Source organism: Oryza sativa, chromosome 2 (genome assembly GCF_034140825.1).
Source record: "Oryza sativa Japonica Group chromosome 2, ASM3414082v1".
NCBI classification, from domain to species: Eukaryota; Viridiplantae; Streptophyta; class Magnoliopsida; order Poales; family Poaceae; genus Oryza; species Oryza sativa.
The window spans coordinates 23,607,546-23,623,781 of NC_089036.1; the positions used below are offsets into that span (position 1 = coordinate 23,607,546).

At 40.8% G+C, this 16,236-nt stretch overlaps 2 protein-coding genes across 2 annotated transcripts; both read right to left on the minus strand.

Annotated features, from left to right (window-relative positions):
• Nucleotides 1-1,887: 1,887 nt before the first annotated feature.
• Nucleotides 1,888-4,940, minus strand: LOC4329862 (rhodanese-like domain-containing protein 11, chloroplastic). Its single transcript, XM_015768364.2, has 10 exons — nucleotides 4,705-4,940; nucleotides 4,489-4,605; nucleotides 4,218-4,325; nucleotides 4,012-4,108; nucleotides 3,578-3,617; nucleotides 3,418-3,492; nucleotides 3,161-3,248; nucleotides 2,773-2,840; nucleotides 2,359-2,431; nucleotides 1,888-2,274 (listed from the first exon to the last, which is right to left on the minus strand). Exons 1-10 carry the CDS (start codon nucleotides 4,831-4,833, stop codon nucleotides 2,191-2,193), a joined length of 879 nt encoding a protein of 292 aa, XP_015623850.1. The 5' UTR covers nucleotides 4,834-4,940; the 3' UTR covers nucleotides 1,888-2,190.
• A 2,139-nt stretch (nucleotides 4,941-7,079) lies between these two features.
• On the minus strand, nucleotides 7,080-15,296 carry LOC4329863 (mRNA export factor GLE1). Its single transcript, XM_015767359.3, has 15 exons — nucleotides 14,914-15,296; nucleotides 14,674-14,820; nucleotides 14,409-14,564; nucleotides 14,151-14,274; nucleotides 13,373-13,521; nucleotides 12,159-12,330; nucleotides 11,663-11,849; nucleotides 10,842-10,936; nucleotides 10,620-10,690; nucleotides 10,308-10,389; nucleotides 9,582-9,677; nucleotides 8,764-8,847; nucleotides 8,436-8,564; nucleotides 7,776-7,898; nucleotides 7,080-7,683 (listed from the first exon to the last, which is right to left on the minus strand). Coding segments are annotated over exons 1-15 (1,839 nt in total). The 5' UTR covers nucleotides 14,916-15,296; the 3' UTR covers nucleotides 7,080-7,461.
• Nucleotides 15,297-16,236: the final 940 nt, after the last annotated feature.

The following is a 16,236-nucleotide window of genomic DNA, read 5'->3' on the forward strand; positions in this document are numbered from 1 at the left end:
CTGAATCATGTGTTTTAAATCTGGTGGTGCTCGTGTGACTGCTTAACTTGTGGCCACACTAGCCACTGCACCTCAAGCGGATCCAACGGCTATTCATCTTAAAATAAGTTTATTTTTCACCTATTCCACACATAGTAATTCAAAACTAAAAAGACTATAATACTCATACTTTATCAAATCTCAATACAACTATTTCCACTTTATCTACTCTCAATACAATTATTTCGTACTTCCACAAATTTCAATGCAATGATTATTCTACAAATGAACTTATTTTGATACAAATAAAATGAGCTAAAAATGAACTTACTAGGAGACGTAGGAAGTATGCTATTAGTTCTTATAAAACAATTAATTTATGATATACCAGTTAGACATGAGCCCTAGCTATATTTCTATTTAAATAATAGAGGGGAAAATGTTATTAATAGGAAAACGAGTAAATTTCGGAAAAGCACAACTATTTTCGTTAAAACTACTAGTTTGCGACAACTTCACCTGGTTTTCTTACAAAGTGGAATGGAACAATAGTTGATGATTTTCTGCAACTTTTTTTTTGTCTTATTGGTTTTGGCCTATATGTCAGACATACATATAAATATATAATACTTATACTGTTGCAAGTTGGGTCCACATGTCAGACACTCATACCAGTTAAAGTTGTGGGGTTTTGGTAAAATTGTTCACAATCGTTGTAGTTTTGTTAGATGTCCTGCTATAGTTACAGCTAACTGATAAGCTAACTGATAATTTGCAGTTTTACGAAATCCACTCTAGGAAATACTACTCCCTCCGTTTCAAAATGTTTGACACCGTTGACTTTTCAGTACGTGTTTGATCATTCGTCTTATTCAAAAAATTTAAGTAATTATTTATTCTTTTTATATCATTTGATTCATTGTTAAATATACTTTCATGTACACATATAGTTTTACATATTTTACAATTTTTTTTAATAAGACGAACGGTTAAACATGTGTTAAAAAGTCAACGGTGAGTATTAGGGTATGCAGAGTCCAGGAGCAAACGGTCAAATTTCTCATTTTTAGAACGCCCAGCAGATGGGGTCAAATTTATCATCAAGGAGTACTACTCAATTGTTGCAAAACCCAGTGTCATATATATGATCATCCTCGGTGTATCTGGTAATGTTGCTTGATGGCATGATAGCAACAGCATGCCGGCATTGACATGGTAAAAACAAAAATAACTAATAATTAAAAGAGGACACACACTTCATGTGGGGTCATGTGGCTCTTAACACCGGTTAAGAGTTACAAGAAACATCATTTTGTTTGACTTGCCTCTATCGATTAGTGTGAAAATACAGAGAAGACGTTTGGCTTATCAACTGGCGTTTAGATGTCATGAGACTATGAGAGTGATAGGAGGAGAGTGGCAGGTCAGGAAGAATGATCGACACCGGGACAGATCATACTTAATTATATAATGTCGACATGATTGTTGAGGGAATGATACGTTTTTAGGCCTTGTTTGGGGCAAATTCTTGTGCTGGCTGTCATTGACTAGGAGTTGTGTTCTTCGCCCTGGAATTTAATCTTTCTTGGGTATTGCTTCCTTATCATTTGATCACCTATCTTATTAAAAATTACAATTATCATTTACTCCCTCCGTCTCAAAATATAAGCATTTTTAGTATAGTGACAAGTCAAACATTTTTAACTTTTACCATTAATAGCAAAAAAATAAAAAAGATTAATCATGTAAAATTGATGTTACTAGATTTATCATTAAACAAACTATCATAATATCATAATATGTAACTCTTTTTATTTAAAACATCTTACTTTTATAGATATTGTTAGTCAAAGTAGCATATTAGAGACCGTGTTAGGGTCTAAAAATGCTATATTTTAGGAACTACCATTTGTAAAGAACTACCATTAATTTCCTTGAAACTTGATAGCAATGATCCAGGCCTGTTTGGGAACAATAAATTTGACCAAATTGTATACGAAAGAAAGAGATTCCTACGGAAATTCTACCTCCCAAACGAGATGAAACCTAGTAACCTACAGGCTACAGCCATAAATTCAAAACATGGAAAGCTTGATTTTTCCCCCATACATGTACAATGGGCTTACATTACGGAGCCGCAACAACTCACAGCCGGAGGTGCTCGAAAAGCTTGGACGTCACAAGAGCAGTTTGCTCATAGACCGATATTCGTTAGCGAGATTGCAGTTCTTGAAGCAGAGGGCCAATCCTTTGAGCGCCAAGAAATAATGCGTCGACAAGCACGAGTGCTCCAACCTGTTGTTCCAGGAAGGAACATATAAAAGCATTTCCATTGGAGAAAAGAATTGATGTGTGCCTCTCTTGAATTCAGAGAATTACCAAACGGCCTGTGAAGATCAGACGGTAGCCCAGCCCTTCTTTCACAGCCTGCGCTCGTTGCTGATCCGTCCAGCTGAAATGAAGTCGTTGTCAGTACACAAAGCTTAAAGATTTGTAATCAGATGGAGTGCTCTGGAGTATGGAGGAGCGATAGTGCATGCTTCTGTGGAAGTCTGAAACATATTTCTAATAAGAAAATCCCATTATAATGCTCATCTGCCTGTGTAGACACAATCTGAAGTTTTAAGTTGTTGGCGAGTTCTAGCTTGCCTATCTCATTATCACATTATTCTGTTCTTGTACTCAAACAACTGCTTTGATTTTAATACATGACTTGTGTATGTAGATTGGACAGATAATAATAGGGATAATAAACCACTAGGAGGGGAGAATAGCTGGGGTCTTGAAACCTACCCGAAAAATTCCGAAACCCCACCAATACCAGCAAGCTTGAAAGGCTGGGGACCTTCTCGCTCAAAGTCCTGAAGGGGTAAAATTATAAACCATAATTCAGTAAAAAGAAGTACTCCCTCCATCCCCTAATATAAGGGATTTTGACATTTTGCTTGCACTGTTTGACCACTCGTCTTATTTAAAAATTTTGTGCAAATATAAAAAACGAAAAGTTGTACTTAAAGTACTTTGAATAATAAAGTAAGTCACAAATAAAATAAATAATAATCCAAATTTTTTTGAATAAGACAAATGGACAAACAATGCAAGCAAAATGTCAAAATCCCTTATATTAGGGGACGAAGGGAGTAGCATATATGAAATAATTATTTCTTTTCCCAATTCCTACCTCCTCTTCAGCTGCTTCCAGTCCTCCTTGTACCCAGAATAAATTTTGGAAACCAGCACCATAGAGTTGCTCACAAGCGGCCAATGATCTGACCGAATTACGGGCAAAAGTGAACACAACTAATAAAATTACACATCCATGAAGGGCAACACAAGAATGCATTACTGAATTGACTTTCTCAAAAGGTAAACAACGCGATAAAGTATTGATATGCAATTATGCATATCAAATTCAGCATTGATAAGATAGTGAATTACCTCAGTCCCTTCTGGCAAACTACTATGATATCTGTATCTTTAGAAAACTTCTCCTCAACTTGTTGTACAAAGTTCCTAGCAATTTGATCTACGATCAGTCAATCTTACTGTTCTGAAAATAGCAGATGAAAGTTCTAAATTCAGTAGATGTTGAGCGTACTTGTTAACTGTCATTGTTGAGCTGCCACTCCACCAGCCACCTAGGGAAGTCATGGGAGTTCGATCATTTGGATGTCCCGAATTGTAGGAGGGGTGATGTAAGAGTTGAAAAATAAATTCACAGGCTCACAGAGGATAGAACACTAACATAAAACAGAAAGCTACACATGCCTTGGTTCAAGTAATTGTGTTTCATGAACTACTACTGTGGTTAGTATGATGGTAATCTAAAAGACGTATGTAAACTGGTCAAACAGCCCAGAGAAAATCATCATTGCATTATCCATTCTAGAGTGTACACATGGAAAACATTCCATGTTACAATCTCCTGTGCTTAGTTTAATGATGAACAATGAGAACAAGGTTTGTAAAGAAAGCATTCAAGAACAAGAGATTGACAGTCAGGTTTGCATATGGTGACCCTGTTTAGCATACCCATCACATAGTTGGTGAATTTCTTGCCGGCGCCACCCAAATCAAACGATGTATCCACATCAAATACAGGAATCCAGGTAGAGCCTTTCACCCAGGCCTAAAATGCGCCAATTCAAATACAATCAAGGACAACGAAAAACAATCCCATTCCGCAATAATCAAACACCCCTTTACTTTAAGAGTCTTGACAGGCAGCGAGACACAACCTTTTGACGCTCATTCGAGGGCCTAACATCAAGGAGGACCTTGTCAGTGAGCTTGAATGTATAGCCAGCTTCCCTGGGTGTAAGAGTCTTGATCTTCTGCTCCCTAATCTTCAGGCAGAGCATCATTCCCACACACACATGAACAGCAGAAGATCAGCATTTCAATAGCCATAGATCACGCAAGATGATACTGAATTGAAACCCAAATGTGGGGGAAATCGTAAGAAGAATTTGCAGGCAGGGAGGGTTAGGGTAAGGTGAAGGGACACACCAGAGTCTCCCATCGCCTCCGGGCGGCGGCCATCTCCTTGGCCAGCTTCACCTCCTCGTCCTCGCCCTCCTGCTCCCCTCCCACGGCCGCTCCCATCCTCACCACTCCACTCCACCTCTGCACCCAAGAAACCACTCACACAGTTGCAGTCACCGCTCAGTGGAAATGAGAGCAAAGGAGAAGGGGAGGAAAGCCAAGAAAGGAAAATGGCCGCACCTTTGAAGGAAGGAGACGAGGGCGGAGGCGCCTGGAGCGGCAGGAAGAGGACCACGCCGCGGCCGGGGTGGCGGCGCCGGCGCCGGATACGCGGCGCGCGAGGCCGAGAGGTGACGGTGGCGCGGCCATGTCTGTGAGATGGCCGTGTTCTTTCAGAACGGAGGTTTTTTTTAGCTTCTAGCCGTAGCTTTATCCCCCCAATCCAGTTCCCTGCCCTGCAATTGGATGATGGGGGTGCAACTCCAGACTTGTGGGACCCTCGACAGCGCTAAGCCAGATTGCGATGTAGTGGTATTTTCTCAGTCCCAAAATAGATCAACGTATAAATACGAAAGGTGAATCTAAAATGACCTTTTTTAAAAAATGAACACGTGATAAATGTTTATTTTTCACAAAAATAAGCTACCTTTTTAAAATGGGAATGCTATGAGACGGCTGCCATTTGTATCATGTCCTAACTGATATCAGGCGACACCTACTAGGTATCGATTGATACCTGATAAGTATCACATGATACCTCGTAAGTATCACCTGATACCTAGTAGTTGTCGGCTGATACCGATTATGTATCATACTACCTCCGTCCTAGAATATAACAATCTAAAATGGGATGAGACAAATCCTAGGACAATGTATGTAGACATGCCTCATGTCCAGATACATTGTCTTAGGATTGGTCTCATCCCATCCTAGGTGCTATATTTTGAGGCGGAGGGAGTAAGTTCTAAGTTCTAACTGGTACTATCCTGTTTGAATGGGATTCCGTTCTAAGTTTTAAGCACCGTCATCATGTATCAAGCCTACAGTTGGTACTTGGGCCGGCACGTCCCATAATGGGTCTAGAATCTTGGCACGACGGGCGGCCTGGCCTGGCCCAGCCTGGTAAATGGGCCATTCTTGTGCCAGCTCGGTACGCTGATAAACCAATAGCATGTGAATGGCTCGATAGCCCAACAAACACAAGGCCTAGGCTGCGAGGTCACCCCGGCCAGCTCACCACAGCGGTGTCGTGCGCTCGTCCGTCGGCCACCGCGGCACACTGTGTCTTCTCTCGAGACATCGACATTGAAGGTGCTCGGCGGCTAGCGGCGATGGAGAAATAGGCGGTGGCGGTGGCAGCACAAGGTATAGCGACGACGTTAGCCTTTCTTTAAGCAATAAAATCAACAATCAATACAAAATCATAGGTAAGTGCAAAACCATTATTTTATGGTGCAGTACAGAGTCTAGTGGAGTGCGAGTATATACTCCATCCGTGGACTTGTGGGCCCATTACCACCCCTAGCCGTGAGAGACGGCGACCTGGAGAAGGGTGGTGAGCTAGCATTGGAGGCGGGGCTAAAGCGAGCTTGTTGTTAGGACGTGGTGTGGATGGTGGTGGATCCAACTGCAGGGAGCCGTTCAAGATGAGGAAAACGGTGAGGCTGGTGCACCTCACTACCAACTACTAAAAGATGAGTTGGGGGGAGGGGGGAGGGGAGGTCCACCAAGGGCGCATACCAACGGATTAAAAGATGAGGAGAGAGGGGAGGGGAGGGGGTGGAGGAGGAGAAGGTCAGCCAAAGGGGCCTCGTTGGCGCTATTGACGTCTTCATACTAATCGATGGGGTCGGGCAATGACGCATTGGTGCAGAGGAGGCATGGTTGAGCTGATGTCATGTGATGCCATGGAGGGAAGAGAAAAAGAACAGGAGGGTTATGGTTTGGAGGGATTTACACGAATCTTAAAGCAACCCGATGATCTAAAATCTACAAGATTGTAGGGGCTCCCAAAATTTAACTCCAATTAATCTTGGATTAGGGCCGAAACAATTGATGATACTTGTTCATGCTGATGTTGCTGAAACAATGTTTCTTTGTAGAAATGAATTTACATCTTATGTTGCTTGCTTCATAGAGTAGTGCGAAAGAGATGCGCACGATCTCGCTTCAATCTGATCGCATTGTTGTCCTTGGAAACAAGACAACGCTACTAGAACAGGGAACCAACTCATTTACCTGGCGAAGTATGCAAGGCGACAATTAATGGAGGGGATACACTGACCAGGATTGGGCATGCAGAAATATGTGTTCAGAGCACTTCGGGAGATGCCTTAGCCTTTATGGCCATCCAGTTCCCAGGCTCCCAGCTTTGCGATTGGATCAGGGGAGTGCAAATGCAGTCATGTGGGGCCCTGGGGTCAGAGAGGAGCCTGAAGAACCTGCATCACTGGCTCACTGGCTCACTGCATGACAACACAATACAACGACCGCGAACATAGTTACACAATCCACAAGTACTCAGCAAATATGCAAAAGCAGGATATGGTGTTACACTATTGCCTTACGCCAGTAATCTACGAAGACTTCATTGTTCCCACAAGAGAGATTACTAGTTTGGCAACAAGCGTACAACAGATTATATAAGACAGCACATGTCCAGAGTAACATTTACTTCGAATAAATTACAGGCTCGCCCTCAATACAGGCGTACAACAAATTGCATCGCATCTAATCTATAGTATTCGTACATGGCATTTATACATTAAAATTGGTGGCTTAAAAAGGGAGACCTTGGGGGCGCAATCCAAGACATTTCTTCAGGGCGATTCTGGCCTTCTCTGCCATCATATAACCGTGCAGGTTGCTCCATTTGGACAGTATGAAATGTCTTGCTGCACACATAGAGCATTATCTGGCAACAGCCATTGCTAACCGCGGTGACAAACTTGGCCAGTGTGCAGTGCCACATCGCCATGCTGATCTGGTGTCTGATCCTCACGTGAACAACTCTTTAGATAGAAGCTGTTGCGCAAGGTACTGGCCTTCTGGTTCCTCAAGGTAAACCTTGTCAGTCAGATAATTCTGTAGATTACTTGCAGCCTCAGCCTGAATTCGTGAGCCTTGTTCCTTCAAAGCGGGTAAGAAGCACCGCAATATTACATCTAGAAGTTTCATGAACTGTGATCCGTATTTCTTGTGAAGTGCAAAACCAGCAACCTGAACAGAAACAGAATCCAAGTTGGCTACAACAAACCTGCTACAAGCACACACGCATAGGAGGGGATGGGGGTCTTGAAGCATATTTTTACCTTGAGGAAAGCATGAAGGGCACAAGCAGTTGCTGTGGTGGCCGGGAGAGTATTAAGGAACATGGCAAGCCATTTCCACCCCTCAGCTAAGCCATGTGGATGCCGCACGCCCCTAATTTCGGTCTGTAGAAAAAAATTGCGGTTGTATTTCAATTCTAAATAAAACATCAATTTGTTGAACAGAAGTCTGCTGCTCAAATAAAACGATCATATGAAACGGTATTAACACTGGATGAACTTATGGAACTGTGATAGTGAATTCAATTAATGTGCAAAGCAACACATGTTACACTCAGAGTCAGTGCACTGAAAAGAGTTATCTGATCACTGAGAGTCGTATGCACAATGCACTGTGCTAGTTGGAGCCATTTTGGCAAACTGTCTTTCACGTTGGTTGTAATGGTTTTTCTGTGAGCTCGTCACCTCTGTGGTGGCCCATGTCTAAATAATATCCCAGGAAAGAAAAACTGACAAATTGCAATTAAAGAGAAATAATAAGCCCTTTTTGCAACAACCAACAAGACAAGAAAGCACCATATTAGTAGAGAGGGAACCAACAAAACACTCAAAACCATTAAATGCATACCCATTTCTAACAATTAATAACCCTAACAGCTATTTTTACCACACTAGTAATATTAGAAAACAGGCCATACACACCTGAATCATTGCAGCATACAGCTTGACGTATGCGGCAACATATGTCAAATAACTTTCAGTGCTCTCGAGTTGTCCATTTTCTTCCTGGTAGCCAATCAGTCTGTAATAATCTCTATTCCGTACTTGTGCCTAAACAATTACAAGTAAAATCAGGAAAAAAAATACATGAGCTAAACACAAAAATAATTATGTGAATAAAACATCATTATAATTGTTCAAAACACCTAAATAGAACACCTCACTTGTTTTTTCCATTGCTGCTCATATATAAGCAAGAATATAAACAAGCTGCAAAGATATTGAGGAGTTTAGTGGCATGAAGACTTACGTTTAAAGCATGCAGATGCTTTGGAACTGTGTACATGCAAACTCTGTGGAACTCAGCTAGAAGATAATCCATTGCATCTGGTACCTGAGCATTTGTGTTAGTAAATTATTAAACTTCATTGAAAGAGCAAAGCCAGGATAGGAGTGTACAGAAATATTGGAACTAGCTATCGTCTTAGTGGTCATGCAGCAACGAATTTTGTTTTGAGTTCCAACCATGATAAGAAAATCACAAGATTGTGCATTATGTGGTTGCAAACTAGGCTGCAAAAAAGTTGATCAGTGTATGACAAAAGATACACAGTAGCCCTATGTTCATCGGAATCAACTGGAGTATCTATCCCAGCTACTGGCAAACAGCATGTGAGTTTCCATGCTCCATAATTATTAACCTTCCACTGTTTATTGCCATCAAATTTAAGGACACTTAATATCCACTTCCTCTAACCATGACGAACAGTGCAATAGTTCATCATTGCATGCCACTTCATGTTTAAATGAGGTGTCAAAAGCAGCTTCAACTTTTAAACTTAACATGAAACATAACGAAAATTAGTTACTGTGGGTTTCCATTCCACTTATTAAGGATGAGCTGTCATGTAAGGAAGAAATAGTCTTTTCCTACTATAAACTAATTTTAAGTATCAATATACTTCCACCAATCAAGAATTCATGATCACAACATATGCCTTCTGAAATATCAGAAGAGAGCTATAAGAAAGAAAACTGAGTGCGGTAAATGTCCAGAAAGTGAGCACAATTCGATATGCACTTATTAACAAAAGTAATGCCTAGTAAAACTAAAAAACACAAACATACCTGGCTGGTGACTAGAAGCATGACATATCCACAAGCAAAGGCCAAATTTCCAAATGTTTTGTCCTTTGTATTTCTACTCTTGACGATTGAAATAATCTGCAAATCAATATCAGGTCAGCTATGTAAGTCAACAATATCAAGTAGAATTCAGTATGTCAAAATGGACAGCCCGGTAGGACTCTAATTCTAGTACATGAGAAGGCCAAAAATTTCTAGTTAGAGTTATGTGAGCACACTTAAGTTCATGTTGGCAACAACAGACCAGTACTGCAGAGGTATACACTACAATAGAGAGACTATGCAAAGCCAAAAAGTGAAGTGGTAAATCCATGTTTCTAAAAAAATGTAACTGAAGTTTAGATGATTGGTATGTTAAATGGTGACATGATGCTATTACTTTACATATTCTAGACACATTTTTTCTATTAAAAAAATGTGTCTAAAAATTGTAAGGTCATCATGTAGGCAGTTAACATACCAATTATCTAAACTATAAAACAGGTATTTGATGGTTCATGTTTCGACTTTCAACTATTGACCGACAAGTCAGTTCATAAAGCAAGTGTTTGGGCCTAAGTTTATATTAGCAAGTATGTTCGTACTTATATTGAACATATGGATAAAAATATTGCATGGTCATGTCGTTCAACTCAGACTTTTTGACATTTCACACATATTTATGATGCTACTCGTTTGAAAAAAGAGGCCATTACCACATAAAAGTACCTTGTTTGCAAATATACGGCAAGCAATTGGACGTGGGCAATCCTGTCCATCCAAAGCTTTAATAAGCTCACCAGCCCTTGCTCTGCAACAAATGTTTAGGGGTAGATTTCAAATTAAATAAATATTCAAATCAAATACTCACTTTAAAACCCTTCAAAAACAACTATATGACCAAAAGGCAATTAGTTCTTATCACGCGTCAAATGATGGAAAAAGGAGAATAGATGTAGATCTTTTTTATTTGAATGTGCTTATGTGCATTGAGCTATACGGATCTAGGCAGTTAAAAATATGTTTTATATATATACTCACTTTACACTGTCAGTAGTCGGCATAAGTTTACCAATAGATTTTGCAATTTGTCGGTCATATCTGCTGAACTCCTGCACAATAAAAACAATAATAGTCAAATACAAGCTTACCACAATTCTCATCCATATGGCAAAAGAACTGAAACCAGCAGGGTGACCATCATTCATCATCAATGTTAAAACAACAAATTTGCAGCAAATTGTACAAATGCAGTTGGAAGACCTTGCTGGAATGAATGTTCGCTGGCACTTGATCAAGTAATGCACGCCTCCGCAATTCTGCTTCCAGTGCAGAATGATCAGCAAAGACTTTGATCCCTGTTATGAATGAGCAATCAACATTAATATCACAGTCCTTATAAAATCAAGCTACGATAGTCAGCCAGTGACCAGTGTAGTTAGGAAATTAACACCAAGGCTAGAAATTATTCTTGATACAAAAATGGAATGTCTGATGCAGCGCATGAATGTGAAAGCAGAACCACAGTTTTCCCTCGTGTTATTTATGTCTGTATGCTTTTAAGCGTTGAAACTGTGTATCCCTTCAAGTTTTGCATGGTTCCTGGATCCCACTACAATGGATTTTAATTATATTTCAAATATTGCTGTTAGGAGTAGGTTGTCTCAGTACCACAACCTTTGTGCTAATTAAGGAAACATGGTAAAGTTCTAGGGGCTGAACATGGGTTTTGCATAGTTGAAGATCAGTTAGGGGTGATTATCCTTCTGACATGTTATAATACTTTTACATGATATATATGGCCCTTCATGAGCCTAAGCCCACAGTCTAAATAAGTAAATATACAAGAAAAATGAGAAGGTTAATCCTTAAATTTACGTTTTAGATTAATATCCACCATTTGATGTTCATAAGCATTAAGCTGTGATAATGGCTGCCTGACTTAGTATGAAAACTAGTTTTTAAGAAATATGTATATAGACACAACCTGATTCTACTAAGCATATCAATCAGCAGATCTTCAGAATAGCTCCATAAAACATTGCGATATAAACTTATAATGGTTCTGTAAAAGCAAGAAATACCTGGTAATTCAGATTTAATTTCACTCTTGTTTGCCCTCATTGTTCCTGCAACGTTGTTCTGAGAATTTTGGCTGGATTTGGAAACCTCAGCTGCTGCTTTCTGAGCTTCTGCTGCTTCCTTTGCAGCAGCCTCAGCTGCTGCTTTCTGTGCTTCCACTGCTAACTTTGCAGCTGCCTTCTGTCTGGCCTGCATCATAGTTCATGAAATTTCTGGTAAACTGGTTATGCATTTAAGCGACTACCAGTGAAGTAAAGAAAATTAGGTTTCTGAACTACGTAGGTTGTAAAGAAGTTCAGTGAAGAAGTAACATGAATAACAAGGTATTAGATATAACTGAACTAGATGGAACTCAATGGACTAAGTATTATGATAAATACCAGAGCCAAAAGAAATAACAATGAATTAAGTCTCACATATTGACATATATCAAAAGAAATATATCAGTTTATGTTAACAAAAACACACCAAGTGACCAGCACATCTAGGCAAACAAACCTCTGCTTCTTGTTTGGCTCTTTCCTGCCTTATTTTTTCGTCCTTCATGGCTTGCTCCTTTCTTTTAGCTTCTTCAAGAGCAGCATCATCTCTTATTCTACGTTCCACAATTTGCGATTTCTGTTCATGATCCCTTTGGACCATAGACAAATGTTTATCAAGTACTTCTGCACTGCAAAAAGGCAACAATTATAACAAGGTACAGAATCCAACAAAAGATCATCAGAAAATCCAAGTATAACTTATAACGAAAGATCATCAGAGTATATGTCCTTTATCCTGTGAGAACTACTACAAAGGAAAACAAATACAAACGCTAACATGCAAAGTTTCTGAAAAAATATTTACAGTGCTAATGATTGAACTGGAACATAAAGTTACTACACAAAGAAGTACAAAAACTATATAATTGTGTCACAGATAGTTAATTCCTTATATAACACAAATAGAGCATTTAAAAAATAGTCAACCCTTAGTCTCAGTCGCTAATCATTTGACCAAACACCACAGGTATAAGTATGGAATATTTGTACGTTAAACCCACACGATTTAATCAGTTGTGAATAGAATATATAAATTGCTGCAAAATGTAAAGAGCTGAAACCTTGGGCTTGGAATTTCTCATTGATCATTTAAGTAGCAAATTTAACCAAATAACGATGAGGATAATAGCAAATGGTGGAGGAAACATTAAGGATCTTAGTATTAGTCCACAATCACCCAATAAACCTTTATATTGGAATTTGTGCATATAGGAGATGATTGTTTTCTCTTCAAAACTATGTGCACTAGAAATAATCCATGATAAACTGTGTAGCTACTAGCAAGGTCCGTCAGCCTTCATGAATATATACCTTTTCCACTCAGGAGTAATAAACTATATTGGAATGAAAAACTTAGCACTTTGTAAGCCCTCTTTACAATAAAATAAATTGAGTTATGACAAATAAAAATGGCATAACTTTACAAAGCAACCACCAATAAAAATTCAGTCTTGACAAACTAGTACAAGAATATCTTGATATGTGCCACAGAAAATCCTCCAGTAACAAAAGAGAACAAACTAGTACAGAAGTTAACCCTAGTCCCAGAAAATTGCATCACCAAAGACCTTGTAAAACATACAGTTTCCTCAAAATTTGAAAAATCAACAGTAATCATGAAATGTAGATTTAAAAAGACACAGGAGAAACAATTCAACAACAAAAACATACATTTTTCTCTGGAAGTGGACATCTAGCCTTCTGTCTATCTCTTTTCTTGATTCTGCGTATTTCTGTAGTCGAGCAAATGCAGAAACTGTTCGCTGGATTTCACTTTGGTGGCATACCTCCAATGCAGATAGTTTACTTCTGACTTCCTCCTGAAGAAAAAAAATCATATGAAGAAAATGAACAAAAAGGATTCAGCAGATTTAATAAATCCATCATGGTAAAAAATAAAGGCATGCAACATCAGCCAAAAAGATAATTAGTACTATGATACCCAATACTTAGAAATTTAGTCATATGACATCCCTGTTGGCTTTCTATGTTAAACTTCTTGGATCACAATATCCAATTTGAAGTAAATGCAGTATTGTATTTGAAAAATCTTCTTCAAGTAGCAACTAACAGAAGTGATGTATTGTTTTTCTTGAAATTTCATCATGTCATTATCCAACCATATCAGTGTGGCACTACACTAACCTTAAAGGGAACAAACAAAAGCTTCATTCAGGAATTCATATACAGTATAACCTTAGAAAGATGAAAGATAATGGAAGCATCCACATGCCTGGATAGCTTAAAATACCTACATAAAGGTGAGGAAAAAGATATAAAGTTGATCCGTAAAGTGTAACCTAATGCCATGGTAACCCTAAACTAGAATGAGGATTAATGGTAATGAAAATAATTCAATGGTCTATTGCCAACACATCAAAGAAAAATCAGCCCATAAGTACTGCATTCAGTAAGAAAGATATAACAGTATAGATTGATGAATACACACTTGAACTTTCAGATGATGCTCACGTTCCAGCTCAAGCAGAATGCTCTTCTCTAGGCTCCGTTTCTCCATCAGGTGATATGGTGCAATCCTGCCATCCATTTCATCCTCTGATTCTTCAGCATCACTAGGAAGAAAACAAAAGAAGGGGATATCTCACACAATACGCCATTCATTTAAACTTAATTGCAGATAATGTACCGTACTTCAAAGCAAATAAATTGCAATTGCAGTGGCCAAATTTCAGCATCAAATCTTCACCTGGATTCAAGATCATTGCATGAGAACCTTGCTCCAGTGGCCTTGGCCACAAGAGCCCGGGACTCCCCATCACTGTCGTAATCGTCCTCATCCGTGTCATCTTCCTCTTCAACCCGCATCACAAAGGCCTTCTCCCTCACGCTGCCACTGCTAGCCCTAAATGAACCAAAAAAAAATCATATAGAAGCAATGTAGAGGGAAACGATTGCAGCTTATCGGCGAAACCATAAGCAAGGGAGCGCAAGGGATTGGAGAATAGAGATACCACTCCGGCGGCTGCTTGAGGGGCGTGGGCTGCGCGGTGCGGCGAGTGGCCTCGAGCGCGTCGAGCTCGGTGAGGACGTCGCCGAGGGTCCAGCTCGGGCGGGGGTCGAGGGCCCTAGGGCACCGCAGCTCCACGCGCGCGAAGCCCCTGCGAGGAGGAGGAGGAAGACGTAGAGATCAGCCTGCCTGCCATTAACGAACACCAAGCGGTGACGAGCGGAAACGGCGATGGGGGGCTCACATGGCGGCCGTCGACCGGCGAGGTCCGCCCCGGAGCGGATTGGAGCCGCGCCGGCGCAGCAAAACCCCCTAAGTTGCGGGAGGCGGCGGCGGCGGTGGCGGAGAGGCGGTGGACGCTAGTTGGGTCTCCCGGCTCCAGTCCCACCTCCAGCCGCTAATGGAGCCGTGCAGACAAGACGCGGTCTCCCTTGCTGCCGCGCCCGGTTGGCTTCCTCGCCGTCGCCGCTGCGCCCTGCCCTCCCGTGCCGCGGTGCCGCTCCGCCTCAGACTGGCCGCCGCCGCCGGAGCGCGAGGCCGGGATGCGCCGCCGCCGGACGTAGAGGAGAGATGGGCCTTGGGCCGAACACTGGTTCCGGAGGTTTCGCTTGCTTATTTTGGAAGTACGGTTTTCTGAGAGCAAACGGCAATTCGAAATAAAACCCCAGAACGGAACTACGATAAAAAACCAAAACGGAGAACGAAACCGAAAAGCAAAGAAAAACGGTAGAAATTCGATTCGGTGGACCGACTTGGATCGGCGATGCGAGGAGGTCGGCGGCGCGGATAGACAGCGGAGCAGATCGACGCCGGAATGGGACGGGGAGGCAGCCGTCTAGGCCATGGCTGGGCCAATCTGGCGGGCTGGGGAAGACGAAGATGACGCCAAGGCTGGGCCAACCTGAGCTTAAAATGTCAGAATAAGTCTGTTTCACCTCTCTCTCTCTCTCTCTCTTCTTTTTCTTTTTCTTTTTCTTTTTGCCCTTGGTCGCATCGCATCCCTTAACCGTAAAACCGAGTCTAACATTCCAACTTCAAAAACGGGTTTAGATTGACTCCTTAGATGGTTTTGGAAGCGGCTTTTGCTGACATGGCAATTTGACTTTGGTTTAGGTATGCTGACGTGGTAGCCCGGTCATCAAAACAATTGAAAATAGAAATTTGTCCTATATGTAAGTGATAAGAATGAAAATAAAAAAATTTGGGACCCAATTGTCAGCTCCATTCCTCCCTTCTTCAATTTGTATGTGCTTCAAGCCGCACTATGACACGTCAAAGTGCGGCGGTGTGGCTTGCGGTGTGTACAGATTGAAGAAGGAGGAGTGGGGCTGACAACTACCCCTTCCCCTGTTTTTGTTTATTTTCATCCTTACCACTTACATGTGAGACCCATTTATATTTTTAATTCTTTTAATGACTGAGATACCACCTTAACCAAGCCAAATTGCTACATCAGCAAGAACCGCTTTCAAAACCACCGACGGAATGAAAAACTGGTTTTTGAAGTTGGGGGAGGTGTTATATCCTGTTTTGTGGTTTAAGGATGTCATTTGACCAACAGCAAGGG

Bases quoted from the DNA above. Each gene is read 5' to 3' on its own strand.
- LOC4329862 (XM_015768364.2), bottom strand. From the start codon at position 4,833: ATGGCCGCGCCACCGTCACCTCTCGGCCTCGCGCGCCGCGTATCCGGC. The intron at 4,109-4,217 runs GTTGTGTCTCGC...GGCGCATTTTAG, and splicing joins CCTCGAATGAGCGTCAAAAG to GCCTGGGTGAAAGGCTCTAC. The intron at 3,493-3,577 runs GTACGCTCAACA...TCAAATTGCTAG, and splicing joins TCAACAATGACAGTTAACAA to GAACTTTGTACAACAAGTTG.
- LOC4329863 (XM_015767359.3), bottom strand. The intron at 14,275-14,408 runs GTGAAGATTTGA...TTTTCTTCCTAG, and splicing joins TGCAATGATCTTGAATCCAG to TGATGCTGAAGAATCAGAGG. The intron at 7,684-7,775 runs GTAAAAATATGC...GTTTCTGTTCAG, and splicing joins CCCTTCATGCTTTCCTCAAG to GTTGCTGGTTTTGCACTTCA.